At 40.8% G+C, this 19,352-nt stretch overlaps 1 protein-coding gene across 8 annotated transcripts in view; it reads left to right on the forward strand.

The window, feature by feature from the left end:
• CPVL (carboxypeptidase vitellogenic like) overlaps nt 1–19,352 on the forward strand; it is a 63,765-nt gene that overhangs the window by 13,446 nt on the left and 30,967 nt on the right. For all 8 annotated transcript variants that reach the window (XM_072153711.1, XM_072153707.1, XM_072153709.1 and 5 more), the window contains exons 3-10: nt 3,649–3,767; nt 6,207–6,321; nt 7,980–8,038; nt 9,726–9,805; nt 9,963–10,029; nt 14,774–14,896; nt 15,173–15,304; nt 18,890–18,988. In XM_072153711.1, the coding sequence (XP_072009812.1) occupies nt 3,649–3,767; nt 6,207–6,321; nt 7,980–8,038; nt 9,726–9,805; nt 9,963–10,029; nt 14,774–14,896; nt 15,173–15,304; nt 18,890–18,988 (794 nt within the window). The remainder of the gene's footprint in view (nt 1–3,648; nt 3,768–6,206; nt 6,322–7,979; nt 8,039–9,725; nt 9,806–9,962; nt 10,030–14,773; nt 14,897–15,172; nt 15,305–18,889; nt 18,989–19,352) is intronic.

Here is a 19,352-nt window from a genome sequence, read left to right on the forward strand (position 1 = left end):
AACCTTATGCTTTTAGTAGTAAACACTATGAGGCTGCGCTCACTTGTGACGTTAAGGCATGCTGTTTGAAACGCAATATAATAGCTGAAGAGAAAAAAATATGCCTAATTATATTGTTAACATTTGTGTTTTACAAAACGCTGCATAAACGTTTGCAATAATGTATGCATTTTGCTAACACATGAGTTAACAAGGCGTTATGATTAAAGACCATTTATTATGCCCCTTTTTTTCTCCTTTAAGCAGTCTCTCCATGCTTACACATATATTGATAAATTGTAAAGGTTCCAAGTCAGACCCATCTCCTTACAGAGGTGAATTATCAACTAAAGTATAAAACATACTGATTAGATTGTAAGCCCCATTGGGGACAGGGACTGATTCAGCATATTCTATACAGCGCTGCGTAATCTGTAGGCAATATATAAGTAAAGTAATTGTTATAAAATTATTCAGGCATGTAGGTTGTTAAGGTTTAGTCTCCTCTCCATATCAGTCTGCGTTTTACTGAATTCAGAACGGTTTTTGTGTTCAGTGTTCACTGCTCACTGCAGGGGGAGAGAGAAAGAACAGAAAAGAATTTCTCTATTAAAGTTTACTATTTATTACCTGCACTATTTATTTCTGAAGTAATACATTGGGGCTCATTTACTAAGGGTCCGAACGCTGTACTTTCGGGAAGTTTCCCGAATATTTCCGATTTGCGGCGAATTGCCCGTGATTTTGGCGCATGTGATCGGATTGGGGGGCATCGGCGCCGGCATTCGGGGGGCGTGGCCATCGGACAGCCCGACTGGTTCTGAAAAACACGGAATTTAAAAAGCTATTTGTGTTGCAAGATCACCACTTACATGCACCAGGAAAAAGAAGGTGAAGTCTGGATATCGGGCGCACAATGTTAGTGAATGCTGGCAGACCCGAATGCTCGTCAGACATTGCAACTGGACCGGGTAAGTAAATGTGCCCCAATGTCTTCAAAAGTTTAGTAACTCATTAAAGGACCCCTGTCATCAGGTTTCTGTCACTATTTCTGTCACCACTACCTGTTGTAGCAGCTCGCAAGGATTTCATCCCAGCCTTTATCTAGTCAATTCAAGCATTAATCATTCTTATATCATATTTTATTTATTATGCAAATGAGCCCGGGCACATGGGGAGAGAAATTATGCTACTCCACCCCTTGTGTAATGTATAGTAAAGCATTGCTAGTGCTTGTGCTTTATCTGCTACCTGTGAGAGACAGACATCAGCTATATAAGTAGTGTATAGGAGTAATAGGGGGTCAGACTGTTACAACTGCTATAGGATGCAGCCATGTGTATAGGAGTATTTCATACACACAGGCTGCAGGGGGTGCCAGTACCAGGAGTGTCACATCATTATACAGTCTATCAGTCGAGCACTTGGGGGTGGCTGTGCCTCCCAGTCATAAATAGGCTGAATATGATGATGACTTATTGGACCCATCTCAGGTCATTTGCATACCGCTTTAGGACCTGATAGTTTAAGTTTACAGGCATGTAGAGGGACAATGTAGGGATAGGGGCAAGGCTTTCTAATGGCAGTTTATAAAAGTAAGTTTAGTTCTGGGGTTTTATTTGCCTGACAGGTTCACTTTAAGCTATATAGATATGTCCTCTATAGCTTGAAATATGCAAAGATGTGAGTCACAAGTACATCAAGAAATAGCATTGTCTAGAATCTCTAATTGTCTTGTGACTCTGCTATATCCACATGCTTAGCCAAAAAGATTGTAATGGGTTATATGTGATGACACGTCGCCACCTAGTGGTTGTGTTGTGACTGTAGACTTTGAAAATTCTAGAAAAATATATGACTGCGCTTACAAAATCTTTGCCAGTATAACAAAGATAATAACATACTCAGTTTGACCCAATGGACCATCATACATTTGTAACAAATGAGCAATCAAGATACAGCGAGGGTTTACAAATCACATTTTCCTTGCTAGGTATTGTTCATTTGTTTCAGTCCTACTAAATTCCCCTTCAGGTCCTTGTGTCACAGGCCGGGGGCCAGTAAGACTGCAGGAGCCTGGATGGCTTATTTCTCATTTAGCCCTAGGGACATAAAATGTCCTTTATTGTTAATATTAACTTTAGTAAACAATTTAAAAACAAGTAAACAGACGAAGAGGCCTAAAGATATTGGTATATCATATGTCATTCTTGGTAATATTGGGTGGGAGGGGTGTTGCTGCTGCGGTGCACTCTGGTAGTTGAAGTAATTCTGGATACGTATCACAAGCGACTTTTTATTAATGTGTTGGTTACACAACGCGTTTTGGAATCTCCTAAGGATTCCTTTTTCAAATGAGAGAAGACTGAGAGCTAGGAGGTTTGTGGATCGTCCTAGCCTATACTTGGTAATATGGCGGCTACTAGCTTCAATAAGTCCAGGCCCTAAACAACTCACTCAAGTTAACCCCACCATCTTTTTAGAATACAATATCCAAAATATAAATTTCAACAACTAGAGGGAACAAGGGATAGATAACATAGAACTCTTGATTAAAAATGGTAAATTAGAACCCTTAACCACACTATCTAAAAATTTGTCAATTACACAATTTTTTGCATAATAAACTAAACAAATTGTCATGTGTTAGTGAGACAGTGCACTCCTGGCTGGAAAACAAAACCCTGGGGAAAAAGGGAATAACCTTGTTTTGTAACTGTCTATAGCAGTGGTGGCGAACCTATGGCACAGGTGGCACTCAGAGTCCTTTCTGTGGGCACCCAGGCCATCACCCAGCACAAAGGGCACCATTCACGACTCAAGACCTACTCCTGCTGTCATAGGAATCCCAAGACGTGCCACGTTCAGCGCTGTTTTAAAGTGACTTGAAGTGCAGGAGGAGCAAGGAGGTGCGACAGAGCTGGATTATCATTGTAGTCCCTTCTCCAGACCTGTGATTCATCCTGTTCAGGGGACCTTAGAGGGAAACTACAATAATAATCTGAATTTCTCCTTCTTTCTACTGTAATTGTGTCCTCAGGATGCCAATATGTTTGAAACCTGTTAATTTAAATTGGCATTCATCACTTAGTGAAAAATATGTGGCTTTTTCTTGTAGTTTCGGCACTCACTCCCTAAAAGGTTTGCCATCACTCGTCTAGAGAACAAAAATACAATGGGGAAACTGCCAAATATTAGCATGGGGAAAAGATCTTGATTCCACATATTCAACCACCCAATGGCAACAGACCCCAACAGTGGTCCACAACATTTTCCGCAATGTTTCCCACATAATAATAACATAATATTTCCCAAGGCAATATTAAAACCCACATGAGGTGGTACTTTACCCTATCGCAATCATATAATTAATTAATTGTCATGTTAAAGTGTGACTAAACTTTCGAGATGACTCTGTGTGAGGCGACTGTCTGAGCCTCAGGTTTCAGAGCCGGGCCTATTCCAAGTTTTCAGCTAGGCAGACATTTTGACATTTGTGTGTGAGTGGACCTCACCTTCACATGGCACACAGGCCCCAAACGATGGACCACAAGTCCCGAGCCTGAGGATGCAGACTGGTAATACTGTGTGGTTTAACTTGTTATCCAATGTGCATCATCTCCTAATTCACAGTCTTGTATATAATATGTAATTGCACTTATATTTCAGCACGGGAGTTAAGTCTTGTCGGAAAATTGTCTGGATCAAATGTGAAGAGTTACTCCGGATACCTCACCGTGAACAAAACCTATGACAGCAATCTCTTCTTTTGGTTTTTCCCTGCACAGGTAGGATGAACAGTATCTGCTTGCTACATTACACTTCCAGCAATTCTCTGACATCCAGCAGTTTTATTGCCTATGAAGTATAGACATATTTTTCAGACTAAGGGTGCGGTTTGAAACTCATTACAACAGCTAAGGAGAGGGGATTTGCCTAATTGCATTACTGTTACCATTTGCATATACAAATGCATTGTAAACACTGTTAATGCATGTGTTAACAATACATCACCACATGTGTTTTATTAACACACATGTTGACGTGATGCTAACACGTGTTAACATCATGTTTACATTGTGTTTTGTATTACAAACGGTCCCCTACTTAAGGACACCTGACTTACAGACAACCCATAGTTAGACAGACCCCTCTGACCTCTGGTGAAGCTCTCTGGATGCTTTTCTACAGTCCCAGATTGCAATGATCAGCAGTGAGGTGTCTGTAATGAAGCTTTATTGATAATCCTTGGTCCCATTACAGGAAAAAATAAACTCCAATTGTCACTGGGGCCAAAATTTTAAACTTCAATTATAAAATATACAGTTTCGACTTGCATACAAATTCAACTTAAGAACAAACCTCCGGATCCTATCTTGTACGTATCCCGGGGACTGCCTGTATACCAAATCTTATCCAACAAAAATATTTAGCTTTTATTATGTGCTGCCTGCAGATTAGACCACTTGTTCAATTTGTCCTGCCTCCTTATAGGGGTTGTTTAGGAGGGGTAAATACTTGGTTTTCATGATGGGATTCGGTTACATGTCCTCTTCCCTTTTAACTTCTTTCTAATGCCCTTCTCTTGGGAGGCAGAGGATGAGGTGCTAGTACCGGTTTTCAGGACTCTATATTAGACTACATAAAAGGGGTCATCCAGAGATTGAACAACGTGGCAGCTTTCTTCCAAAAACGGCTTCACACCTGACCATGGTCTGGGTCAGTATTACAACTCTGCTCCATTCATATCTATGCAGCTGAGTGACAAACAAGTTAACCCCTATCCTAACTTGCTGATTGGTGATGGAACCCCCATTTATCACAAGGATAACATTGAGAAGCCAGCGTTCCGATGAATCCATCCTATCTTTTTGTCATTGGCGAATCCCTTTAAATCTTTTCCACAGTAAAATTTTGATTTTTGTTTTTGATCATTCTGATTTTATACAGCAGATGGCACTATTTCACTAATATTTTTTTAATTTTCAACGCTGAAAAGCACGTCTTGGTCAAGCATGAACCTTTTGAGATTTTAATGTGATTTTTTTTTTGTTTTGTATGCAGAATTGGGGGTCCTAATGATGAACCTGACTTATTAAATAAATTATTGGAGAATGGCAAAATAAACTGCAGGATCACAAATGAATGCAAGCAGAAATTCATTGGCACCTGTCAAATTTCCATCTTTGTGCCCAACGCGTGTTGTATGATGCAGTCCATGTGAAAATGTGAAAATACTCCATGAAACATAATTCATATTTCTGGGATAGCTGTATGTTGGCTCATAGGAGAGGGGGCTTTCCCTCTGCAGATTTAAAATCTGTCACGTCATCTGACAGCTCTGCCCCAAGAACTTGGGTGTTGTTGTTGGACATGCGCTAGCCATTGTTTCTAAAGCTGGGTTCACGCCTTGTTTTTTGCCATACATTGTAAGGACACATCGGGAGGATTCAGACGTGTCCTTACAACATATGCAAAAGATGTATCCCACTGTATACCTATATGGTGGGATACGTCGCCTGACACCCCTTACCCTAGCGATTGGCTGCTGCCGATGAATGGGGTGTTCCGCGAGAGATGTCACTGTCCTAATATGTCACTGCAATATGCTGTATCCGCTCACCATAGCCTTTCCATTGCCTCCGCTAAGCGCATACGTCGCGGCAGGATGAAAAGACATAGCTTGCTTTGTTTTTCCATCCTGCATTTTTTGACGTACGGAAGGTATACGTCCAAGGTACTTTCCTGATGTATGCGCTTAGTATAATATATATATATATATATATATTAGGATGTGAACCCGGCCTAAGGCTATTATGAGCCACAGCTCGCAGATGAGGTCCTGTTCCTGCAGATTTTTGCTGCTCAGGTCTTATCTAGTGTCAACGGCATGTGAATAGACCTCAGACATCAATGAGCATGAGATGTGGCTTTGAGGCCCATAAAAAGCACTTGTTCTTGTGCAGCTATAAATATACATAGGATGGACCTTGAAGATTTTCATTGATCTGGGCAAAACACAATGAAAATAAAAACATAAATTGGTTGTGTTCCTAAAAATAGTTCATTCAGCCACATCACCCTGCAAATTAAAAGATGAGATTTTTGCTCCAGGAATGAGCCATGTTTTAAGTCTTCTACATAGGGTTGGCCAAGAGCAGGGAAAAGATCAAAGTTGTCCTGGTTACATGTGAATGTATTAACTTTTTTTGTTCTTCTTCTTCTAGCTCAGTCCAGAGACTGCTCCAGTTTTACTGTGGCTGCAGGGAGGACCAGGAGGTACATCCATGTTTGGGCTCTTTGTGGAGCATGGCCCGTATGTCGTAACTGAGAACCTGACCTGTAAGTAATCCCAATTTTCATGTATTTTACAGTGGAAAGTTTGTTTTTATTCTGTAATCTTAGAGACCCATTAGTGCGTAGGATCTGTATACACAAACCGGTGAGATGTTTTCTTTTATTTGATCTGGTATGTACTGCACCAATAAAAGAAATTTGGTTACCAAAGATTACATAGAGCATAGTGTAGAAATATAGGCAAACAATATCATACAATTTATACTGCATCACAGCACCAAAACACGGCACACAATATATTAAGATTTAGAATAAATGTTCACCTAGACTGTAGACTTCAATGAAATGTATACTTGGACACAGGATTCATCAAAGCACCCTACCAGAAATGCATGTCTTGTCAATTATGGTATAAAGTGAAACGGAGGGAGGGGGACGGACCAAATGTCCCAAAATGGTGGACCAGATTTTGACAAAGGCAAAGGAGCAGGTTGAAGCAATAGTTGGCACCATTTTTCTCTTTTTAATTATAAGTTATAAGTCTAGAAATTACCTGAGGTTTAAACCTGCTATTCAGTGACTGTCTGACAGCTGGGACCGCTAGCAGTTAGGGGAACAGGAATCCTGTTCTCACTGATTGGTGGAGCAGCAGGGTACATTCAATTCTATTAGGGTGGCGCAAATTGCTGGCGGTCCCAGCTTTCAGAACCTCGCTGATTAGGCAGTTCTCCCTTTTTCTGTGGATTGTGGATAACTTCCAATGTTGGGATAAATCCCTTTATCCCTAGCCCACCAGATAAGGGATAACGTCCTAATCGGTGAGGGTCCAACAAGTGGGTGTGACCCCCAACGATCATGAAAGAAAGACCCCTGGCAATCTCTTTTATCAGTTACCGTGTATACTCGAGTATAAGCCGACCCGAGTATAAGCCGAGACTCCTAATTTAAACACAAAAAAAATGGAAAAACCTATTGACTTGAGTATAGTAGGGTGGGAAATGCATTGAACACAGCCTCCCCAGTATATAGCCTGCCAGCGCCCTGTAGTGTACAGCATACAGCCCGCCCCCCCCCCCCCAAAAAATAAACTGGGTACTCACTATTCCGACAGCCTGGGCAGCTCCTCTTCTATCTTCATACGCGAAGCTGTCACGGACCTGCAGCGAACATGAAGAAAGAAGAGGAGTTTTTTTTTTTTTTTTTATATACCCGAGTATAAGCTGAGTGGGAAATTTTTGGCACAAAAATTGTGCTGAAAAACTCTGCTCATACTCGAGTATATACGGTACTATGAACTGATTCATAGTACATGAACCCATTCTCCTGAAAGCGGAGTCTTGGGGATACGACATAACCATTAAACGTTTTAGTTTTGTGTGTCCTCAAGTACTCAGGCAAGAGTTTTGGTTTGCCTAAAATTACCGTACACTTGTATTTATTTTATACTTTTATTTTTATAACCTTTTTTTTTTTTAATTTATTTTTTTATTTATCTAGTTTGTTATAAATTCTGTAATGGTTAAAATGTGATTAAAATTCAGAATATGCAGGGGTCAGGCATCCTCAACTTGTGTAAATATCCAAAGAGAGTAGTTATGGGAGTTAACTTTTTCTTCAAAACAAGGGGGGTTGTAGAGAACCATCTGTTTAGAAGATATTTGGTGTTCTTGTTTGTAATGACCACATGTTCTGTGTCCTTACAGTGGTTCACCGGGAATTTTCTTGGACAAACACATACTCTGTGTTGTATATTGATAATCCTGTAAGTCGCATTTACTTCTTTTTTTTTTTCTATTCCATTTAAGGAGATAAAGTGATTGTTAAAGGAAACCTGTCACAACAGGCATGCTGCTTAATCCGTAGGCAGCATATTATACTGCAAAGTGAACTGAGCAGCTTGTGCAGACGTGGAGGGGCACTAAAATTAACATTTTGTCTTCAGAGACGACACTATGCTCAATTCCTTTCCTTTTGTTCTAAAGGGAAAAGATTCATTAAATCTGCAGGCATTCTGTATTGGCCCTGGAGACGGTTACCATACTTTTGTGTGTGGTTTATGCAGCATGACTGTGCACAGTGTATTTATACTCAAGGATTGTAGCTAGACTTGGACCATTCTGATTCACAGGTGTGTGAAATCTCTTCACTGAACAGGGCACAGAACCTCCCCTCTACCCTGAATCGCTGCTATAGCATTTAAACAGAAACCTTTTAGAGCAGTGCCTTCTAGCTGAGGAGAGGAGATGTGCTATGTTTAAGGCCACATTCAAGCGGCTGTGTGCTCCCTGGGAAAAGGGGGTGAGTGCTGCTCACACTTCCCCTCTCCTTAGCAAGACAAGCAGCCTCATAGAAAGACGAGCAGAGGGTCCGGCTTGTTACTGTGTGATGAAACCCTGTGTGCTTGCTGCTACCTGGTGCCATAGGCCTCAATGACGGTCCCAATTACGGTCGTGTGAATAAGCCCTAACAAAGATCTCGCTCTGCACCAAGTCCAGATACTCTCCTGGAATAAATATTTTTCCAATCTTGCTGCTGCTAACAGCGCCCACAAAGATATAGTTACACAGATCTCTAGGGCTAATACCCAACACTACCAGAAGTTTTCACCAAACCAAGGTGCAGATCAGCAAAACAAATTTGATAGAATACATGATTTAAAAAATTCCTTTAACTACAGCTACAGGGTTTCCAGGGGTAGCAACACTTCCCATCTCTAATAAGAATATGGTCAATACTGCAGTATCAGTATCTGCTCGCTGTATTTCAAAACACAGATTTATGTGAAATAAATAGTTATGTCTCTCTAATCCAGGGGTGCACAACGTGCGGCCCGCAGACTCTCAGGTTGAGGCCCCGCCTTCTGCCTGCAGCTTCTAGTGCAGCTTCTAGTGGGCGGGGGCTGCAACTGGGGGCAGAAAGAGTGGGCGCGGGCTAGAACTGGGGGCAGAAAGAGTGGGCGCGGGCTAGAACTGGGGGCAGAAAGAGCAGTTTTCTAGTAGTTTATATTCTTTTCGACTCGGGCAGAAAAAAGGCTATAATCCGCCATGTGCAGCAGATAATAAATATGAATACCTGGCTGGCTGCAGGGAGGGCGCAGTACTGGGGTGGACCAGAGCCCCTGTGTGCACTAAGTTATTCACAACTACTTGCCGCAGGGGTTCAGACAATTTCCACCATCATTAATATGGTCTTGTTTGTGCGCCGTAGTGTAGTCTACTCTGGGGTCTATGTTACTTCTTGTACACATGCAGTATTATGCAGTAGTGGTTTCCGGGGGGTATTTGCTCTGTACTATGGTTTTTGGTGGATCTAGGGTTTTGGTTAATAGTGCGGCCCCCTGAAGGGTAGCAGCATGACAATGCGTCCTTGGGCCGAAAAAGGTTGTACACCCCTGCTCTAATCTGTAAGACTCTGCTATAAACACTTCTATGATAGTTGTTTTCTTCTAGGTTGGAACTGGTTTCAGCTTCACTAGAGACGACCAAGGGTATGCGGTAAACCAGGATGATGTTGGCAGAGATTTGTACAGGTGAGAATAATGGATAATCCTATATTTTTCAATATGCAGCATTTGGCTGACCGATGCTTGATGTGTATGGCATACAATGGAAATCAAATATAGACAATATAATGAGAACAATTAGTCAGAAATGGTTTATGTAACATTTATTTTCATTTCTCTTTAGTGCACTAACTCAGTTTTTCCAGATCTTCCCAGAATATCAGAAAAATGAGTTTTATGCTACAGGAGAAGTGAGTAACCTGTAACTTTCTAGGTTGTGCTGTATTTGAAATGCAAGACTGAAGTGCAATCCCTTTTCCAGTCTTTTTCTCTTATATTTAAGAGGTTTCCACTTTCAGCAAATAATTGATATTGTTTGCGAAAAGAAAAGTGTCTGAGAGCAGAACTGTTCTAGTTTTCCATGACAGCCAGTCAGATCTCGGATTTAATTTTCCCACAGCTGTATATAAAATGAAAGCTGCACTCTGATTGGAGACTAGAACACATCTGTTCTCAGACACTTCTGATAAATTTCCTCATAAATTAGTGTCTATCAATTCCTTGCAGTATTCTAGATCTCCGATTGCTGTCATTCTATAGGAAGCTTCACTGTTTACTTCCTTTGGATAAAAAAGGTCCATGATCATGTGATGTCACATAGGTGCACGGCTCTTTTAATAATACAGCTCTGATTACTCTTTTGTATATAACAAGCCGTGCACCTGTGTGACATCACATGACCATGGACAAATTTATATCCACTGGAAGTAAATGATGTTTTCCGTGGAATGACGGCAAGCAGAGATCTAGACAACCATGGCATAGAAAGTAATGAAAAGTTATTCAGTTTTCCATTATAAACCAACACATTTTTTTTAATTTTTGGTTAAATTGGACACTTCACTATAAAGAATTTTCTATGACTTCCATTTATCTTTAGCAAAGCAAAATAAGTGATAAGAAACCCCCTTTAATGACTTTACAGATGTTTTTAAAGGACATCTATCACCAGATCAAGCACACGAGACCAAGCACACTGACATACAGGTATGTGCCCCCTCTGGCAGGATCCAGGCTCCATTAACTTCTATGGCGCCCCTCAGGCCTTTTTGCATAATTTTTAAAGCCCTTTTTTCTCAAAAACAAAGGCATAAGAACAGCAGCTCCTGCCAGAGGGGGCACACACCAGTACGTCTGGTTTACAATACTTGATCTGGTGATAGATATCCTTCAAAACAAAAGGTACAAGTATCTGATTGAGATTGCTGTAGAAAGTGCCAGAACTTTCCATGATGACTACGAACAATTTACGGTAATTGTTTAATATTCTACCCTTGTATTACCTTCCAGAATTGCTGAGTTTAGTTTGTACACTGGGGGGCAGTGCGCTCCCACATCCACAGACTGTCCACTACAAGGAGTCGTTGATGACAAATGAAAAATGTTGCTGGAGCGATTGCTCAATCATATTCACCCCCCCCCCCCCCAAATCTAAGTTATTGGTGCTGTAAAGGTGACTTCGAGTTCCTCACCATAGAAAGGGCTCCATCAGAAGCAAATGTTGCAATAAAACTTCTTTTAGTTGTAAATTTAAGTACAGTATTTTTCTGACTATAAGGCGCACCGGATAATAAGGCGCACCATCAATAAATGCCTGCTAAAACGTCTAGGTATATATATAAGGCGCACCTGATTATAAGGATGAATGACCACAGGTGGCAGACCTGTGCAAAGTTCAAGGCAGCTGTTGTCTGTAAGTACGGTTCATATATAAGGCACACCTTTGATTTCTGAGAAAAACGAAGGATTTTTTTGTGCGCCTTTTAGTCCGAAAAATACGGTACATCTTTTATATTTTTATTAGTGCACTTGACTTCAAAAGTGAACCTAATTTTCTATGGGGTTTATTAACCATTTTAGTCAGAATTCAGAGTGATTTGTAACATACAAGTAAAGTCCTATGATTATTAACACAAACGGTTTACAAATAGTTCTGTATTTACTCCATACAGACCCTTGCATAGAAAGTCATTGTAATTTTATCCAATGTGAGGGATAAAATAGAAAAAGTTTTCCGCTCGCCGATATCCCCGGACAGGTGTGCAGATCGCCTCACTTGGACCAGAGGAATGTATGTAGCACAAGAAAGAAATCCGTGACGTTCCGCACCAAACTTGGGTTCAAAATCTTCAGTCTATATTTTAATTCCATAAAATCACAGCAACACATCTCGATAAAACTGTGACATTGGCCTATGCGTTTCAGGCGCACGTAGCGCCGTTAAAGGGGTGTTCCCATTTCAACAAATGTTATCGTTTATATAAGAAAAAGTTATTCAATTTTCCAATATACTTTCTGTATCAATTCCTCCCTGTTTTCTACATCCCTGCTTGTTGTCACTCTATAGAAATCTTCTATGTTTACTTCCAGTGGACAGAAATCTGACCATGGTCACGCAGCTGTGCGGCACGTTATATGACACAGCTCTGATTACTGTCTATGATACTAAAGAGTCGGGCACCTGTGTGTTCACTGGTACCAAACAGAAGCTTTCTATAGAAGGACAGCAAGCGGAGATATATAAAACAGTGAAGAATTGATACAGAAAGTATATTAGAAAATTGTATAACTTTTTGCGCCTGACACACGTAGGCCAATTTCATCGTTTTGTCGAGATGTGGTGCTGTGATTTTATGGAATTAAAATACAGACTGAAGATTTTTAACCCAAGTTTGGTGCGGAACGCCACGGATTTCTTTCTTAATGTGTAGGTTAATGGCAGTGGTGTGCCTCGTGACACTCTTATCAAAAGAAGCAAATCTCCTGAGAGAACGCTTTTACATTTTTTGTGAACATTTTTCTCCATTTTTGACTCCTTGTTCTGATATTTTAAAAAGTTGTACAAAATCTTTGGTACCTTTTGGGGTAAGACGCCCACTAATTTAATACAAAGGCATCAGTTCCCAACTGAGTACTCCGCTCCTTTGTTTCTTACATGGTTGTACATTCCTCAGATAATGGAGCTTCTAGTAATTGGTCTTTGAGAAAGTAAATGACTATATTTCACTCTACGGAGGGCCCCAATTCCCAGTTGAATGTTCCTGAAGCTACCTTGGGGAATTCTATACTTTTGATGACTTTTTCAGTCATAATTCAGAACAGTCTTTTTATTTGCCAATTCAATAAGAAAAATAATAAAAATGCTTTGCTGGGATGAATGGACAAACGTTACCATGCAGTTTATGGCTTCTAGGTTGACTTTGTGTAGAGGCATTTAATATTGCCGCATTCTTCTGCTTTCCGTATCCCAAGGCAGGACTTGTAGTTTATTGCACTGAAAAAGAAGCTTTAACTGCCCAGCAGGAGGAGATCTTCATTGTTCTGTGTCAGCAAGCGAATAATAGAAGAAAAGCAACTTGGTAGCACGGTCAGAGCAGTGTTATTTAAGTTCAATTTCAATGTCTATTCACATTGTAGTGCAGTGTTTATGGCCTGACGGTAAGTGTGTGAATAGGGCTCTACATGAGAATAGGACACAGGGAAAGGGAGTCGGTGTCTGCACCTTATGCGCCCTGGTAAAGCGGCACATTTTTATCCTGTAATTCCAGGAATTTTTGCAGGGCTAACATGGTAATGCATGCAGGGCTACTCCTCCAAAAATGCGGCTATATAACTTGAGCATGGTGCATAGAAATATCATAAAGAGGGGTACTACTTGACTGTCATAGAGAATATGGGCAGAGGCTGTAGTTGTAGTTGTGAGATCTCTTTTCAATCTTGCATAGTTTTTTTTTTCGGGTTTAAATATAATCCTTTGGATAATGGTGATTATCTGTAGCAAGGTACATTCATGAAGAAATCTGACGCCCCCTGCACACTACACATAGTGCTGGACACCGCACCAAGCTTGAGCCATGCGGCCACAACCTGGAGGATAGATAGCAGGCCTTATTCCTAGCCATTTGTGCGTCTCCATATTTAGAGGGGCTGTGTGAACAGCCCTTCCCCACCCTGATGAAAACTGTTTGCACACATGTGCATCAGGCCCAAGACTGTCCAGTCAAATTTTGTACCTCCTATTGGTTTGCTTTGTTTATGCCGTAAAGCTGTGCCACATTTCTGGCACATTTTATAATTCTTGGAGAACAGACCTTTTCCTGCAAAGCCATGCACACCTTTCCGAGGGCAAATTACAACATAAGCAGATTGATAAATCGGCCTCACTGATCAACAGTTTACATAAGCCAATATAAATGGCGCCTTATTCTGTGTGGTGGTGAAGCTGAGTCATTGCAGCACACCTTTCATTCACTCAGCAATGCCGCCACTTGATGTGCTTGGTAGTGGTCACTGATCTGACATTGATGAACTATCCTTAGGGACTAGCAATCGAGAAAGGAAGCTTTTATCCAGCTAGATGCGAGGAGCCAGTAGATTGATAAAACCATCAAAATTTATTTAATCCATAAAACGGTAAAAAATACACAGCACAGCAGAATGGGGAAAAGAAAAAGGGCGGGGGGGGGGAGAACATGAAGGCTACAAGCCTAAGCATTTCGGTACAGGACCTTATTCATGAAGCCATGAATAAGGTCCTGTACCGAAACGCGTAGGCTTGTAGCCTTCATGTTCTCCCCCCCTTTTTCTTTTTCCCATTCTGCTGTGCTGTGTATTTTTTACCGTTTTATGGATTAAATAAATTTTGATGGTTTTATCGATCTACTGGCTCCTCGCATCTAGCTGGATAAAAGCTTCCTTTCTCGATTGCTGCTTCGTGTGCACCTGTGGCCAAGGTTGTCCGTGCTGGAGCCATTTGGAGCCGAGAAAACGAGGATTGTCTGGACTATGTGGTGAGCTGATCTACGATAGTATTTCGTACTTGTTGATTTGCTATCCTTAGGGACTATCCTTTAACCAGAACACCCCTATAAGTTTTAATTTTGCCTATATTGTTACTGCTCACCGCATTTATATACTTTATTTTTATCCTTCCAGTCCTACGCTGGGAAGTATGTTCCGGCTATCGGCTATTACATCCACACTCACAACCCAACCGCTAAGGTTAAAATCAACTTCAAGGGGATTGCCATTGGAGACGGGCTCTGTGATCCTGAAGTGGTAGGGCATTTTAATTCAGTTTTCTTTCCTTTTGATCTACAAAAGGAGGTGGAATTCCTTTCTTCCCTTGCACTCTGTTTTGATAAAGTATGCACGTTCCCTTAAGACTCCTGATCTGAAACATTTGTTAACAATGCATTACTAAGTAAGTTGCTGCATCACGTTTTACGCCAGAAAGGATTTACCAATTCTTATTTCTTTAACTGATTAGGATTAAACACAAAGCACACGGCCAGCGAACCATTTCTTCTAATGACTCTTGTGTATGTTCAACAGATGTTGGGTGGCTATGCTGACTTCATGTTCCAAACCGGCATGGCAGACGAAAACCAGAGGGACTATGCCCAGCAGCAGAGTGACCTGGCAGTAACCTATATCCAGCAGCAGAAGTGGATTGATGCTTTTGATGTATGTATTGGCACTAAGTGTCGTATCACATAAAATGACATTGGCTCACACTGCTATACAGATTTTGGTGTAAATCCACATGGACAACTACAATTAAAGGCCACACTGACAGTAAGTGAGACACGCAACAGTTTAACAAAAAAACGTAAAATCTGACCTAAAAAACAAGTGTGAACACACCATTATGGATACCTTTTGTCTCCAGAGATGGCCATGTAAAGAAGAAAGATACTTTGCAACTGTATTTTATGCATCAAAAACCTAAGGCGCCCACACACGTTTTGTATTACCTGCGGATTTGCCACATGGCGTTTCCGTGCGGTAAATTCGTAGCTTAATACAGCAGCATTGCAGTGTATAGGGTGTATTACAAAATCATATATACACATTGTAGAAAAGCAAATTTTGACCATTTGGTTGCAGTGGTTGGGGGTGCTGATACATTTTCTGCTGGTTTTTGATACTTGTGGATTACCATTTCCACAGCTCTTGTTACCTGTGCAGATAGGCTAAAAAGAGGCGGTTCTCCATTAGTCTAAGTTGGTAAGTTGGGGTCTATTGGTCCATTAACCTATATGACAGGAACTTTCCTCATGCAATGATGAAGTAATCATTGGGTTTTCTAACAAAATTTTCAAGGTACATAAACTATATTTTCAAGGTACAGAAACTATATTGTGGATTCTTTAGATCCTGGATTTCATCTTAGATTTATTAGTTTTTTTTAATTGGCTGACTTCAAACGCTTCACATAAACTCACAACAATTTAGCTGGAAGTAAATTGATTTGTCTGGTTTCTGAGAGAGAGGGATAAACCAAACTGAACGTAGAAAACTCACTACAGATGTTGCTCTGCTTTTATTTGAACCAGAAAAACTGCGCTGGCTGCGAAAATCTAACTTTTATGGTTGATGAACGCTACTCCTATTAGAGATGACTTCTCCTCCTTGAGCAACTTTATCCCATTTCTCTGTCTGTGGGTCTTGTAATGCTAAATGGGTCCGGATTACTGAACAGAGCTTGACGCCAAGATCTTGTTCTCCATGTCTCTGAGAGGAGAGGTCCCTGCGACAGGACCTGTGTGGGAACCAAATTCGGAAGTGAAGTTGCTGGTACCTGGTAGGGAGAGTGGAATAGGAGTAAGACTAGTCCGCTTTACCTATTGTGTCTGCCCACTTCAAGACCTCGGGCAAACTTTACATTTCCATAATTAACTTTGAATCTAAAGCTAGAAAGGAGATGAGATCTTCTCCCAGCAGCTAAAAGTGCACTGCAAACACGCTCCAGCGTGACAAGATGGACGCCACTGGAAAATGAAGACTACACGTCACAGAAATACCACAAATTGTTACTCTTCAAATGCACACACAGGATAATGACTTTTAAAGTTTTACTAGAGTAGTCTTGATGTTGTGCTTCTTGTATTCATGGCCTTGTCGACATGCTTTACAGCTTTGTATCAGGGATACATAAGAATACATGACACAGGGTGTAAAATCCCCGCTGGCTGAAGTTTCTAACTTAACAAAGTTTCATAATGATTATCCAGTATGTAATGGAATGTGCCATTGTTTTCATCACAGACCCAGCGTTACTGAGGCTTATTTGTTTGTACGATGATAATTAAGAGCATATGTATTACTGTTGTCATGGATGTGGAAGGAATCTAGAGCCAAGGTGATGTCATGAGGGCAGACTTGCATCTTCCAGGCTGCTTTTCATTAGTCTCCTTGCATGTTCTGTCTTTTATGGACACAGATTTAAGTGAATCTCCTACTCCATTAATTAAAATAATAAACCCCGCTTGTCTTTCACATATGTGTAATTTTATATAACAACCCAGACCCTAGCTTCAGCCATGTGCAACGTTTTTGTTATACAAGCATTTCTCAAGCAGCCATTTTTGGGGATTCCTACTGACTGGCAGCATTGGCGAAAAGAAAAAATGACAACAGCGGAGCCATAGGCGAAGCAGGAACATGACGGTGGTAAGGGGGGACCTATAACAACTGAATTTAGATGATAGTATTGATGTAAGATGATGGTCCTTGTTGAAAGAACAGAGTGGGTGGGATAGTATAGTGATGTAAGAACAGAGTAGGTGGGATAAGTGTAGTGATGTAAGAGGGGAGGAGCTCAGGAGTAGATGTCACTTCCTGTCCTGTATCTCTTTCTCTCTCTAGAAGCACAGAAAGAAATGTCCCTCCCACCCGCCCTTTACTATCATTAATTTACAACTGGTTATTTACCAATTACATGTATATTCTATGAAAATGATTGTCTGTTTTGTTTTTTTTTGAACTTTGACACTGTTTATCTTGTATCATGTAAATTTCTTAATTGACTGTTGATGAGATGAAGTTGGTGTTATCCTCCTAAGCCCAGGGGAAGGGCAATTCTTCAGCCATGGTTCCCTAGAGGTTTCCTCCACAGGGGGTTTTTCCTCTCCTGAGCGCTGTGGGATGACTCTTTGTGAGTGGGAGGTTGCACATATTTAAAGTTTCTGCCTGGAGATTAAAATTTCTCAATGTTATGCTCCTGGCTTTAAAATGGAAGAAGAAAGAAATATCTAAATAAAAATGTAGATAGAAAATTAAAAACAAATAAAAGAATATGTATTTAAAAAAATAGAATGGGAGTCAAAGTATGGCATTTTGTTATCTGTCGCAGCTTTTATTTTGCGGTGGAGGAGTCAGGTGGAAGGTGCAGGCAAGTTATTGGTGGACTAATTTAACTTATAGAGGATGTAAAAGCTCATGGTGGTCAACAGCCTGAGCTTTGGAAGTGGCCAGCCTCAAGGCTCTGGTAATGGTAAAAGCAGCCAGGGGCGGGCACGGTGGTGAAGCACACAATGGATAATCTTCACTAGGGTCATTGGTGCCCTTAAAGTGTACTGGCTCTGCTAGAATGGCAGCCAGAGCGTGCCGCCCCCCTTTGTTGATGTCTGGCCGGGTGCTGTATGTCAGGCAGCTTTAGATTGGGGTATTGGGGAATCCCACCCCTAGCATGTCACCTGACTCCTCCTCTGATTGTTTTATTCCTGTGATTCAAATAAAGCTGTGGCCATTTCACCCATTACGTTATGTGGTTGTGTATTTTTTCCATACACCGTGTTTTTCTCTTGTCTAAACTGTTTTAAAATAAAGTGGGGGTCCATCCCATATCCACACGTCATGTGTTTGACAGATGGTGTAACTGTTTAACATATTAATGCAAAGTAACATTTAGCTTGTCTTCAGGTCAAATTAATTAATTTATTGATTTAAAATAAATATATATCTTGTTCAAAAATTAACTGTTTGTAGGTAATGACTGGCTTGGGTTAGGCTACCCGCTCACCAATGTTTGCAAACTCAGGAGAGGTATCCCGAGCACCCCAGGGTAGTTTCCATAACTTTTATAACTCCTTTTTTTCCACAATTGCGGTAACTTCTTACTAGGACACATCTACCATCACAAAACTGATAGTAGATGTCCTTTTAATCCTATTACTTTTGGAGAGAGTGAATCTGTGCATGCCTTTTTGGTACTTTGAAGAATTTGTATTTAACATGATTTTTTTTCTTTTGCTGCTCTTTTCATAGGTGTTTGATTCATTACTGAACGGTGACAGGACATCATATCCTTCCTTTTATCAAAATGTTACAGGGTGCAGCAATTACTTCAACTTTCTCCAGTGTCAGGTAAGTGTTAGACCGAGACAGATTGATGTTTTGGGGCTGAGAAACATGGCCCTTGTGTCAGTTCGTGTGACCAAGGCTTATCTGTGTTGAACCCTCAGCATGATGGTGATTTACTGTGTAATGCTTTTCCAGGATTAAGGTCTCCTGCCCCGAACACACATGATATGATGGCCCATGTATGGTGATATGATAATAGTTTTGCATTGGCTTTAAGAAGTTGATATGCCAGGGTTCTTGGTGTTAACAGTTATGGGACATCTACCGGATTGGCTTGTGGTTAACTAGTCCTATTCTACGCTTATTATGATTTCTTCCAGTAGGAACTTCTTTTTGTTTGCCAATTTTTTTATATTTAATTATGCAA

This window comes from Engystomops pustulosus, chromosome 5 (genome assembly GCF_040894005.1).
Source record: "Engystomops pustulosus chromosome 5, aEngPut4.maternal, whole genome shotgun sequence".
In the NCBI taxonomy this organism is placed as follows: Eukaryota; Metazoa; Chordata; class Amphibia; order Anura; family Leptodactylidae; genus Engystomops; species Engystomops pustulosus.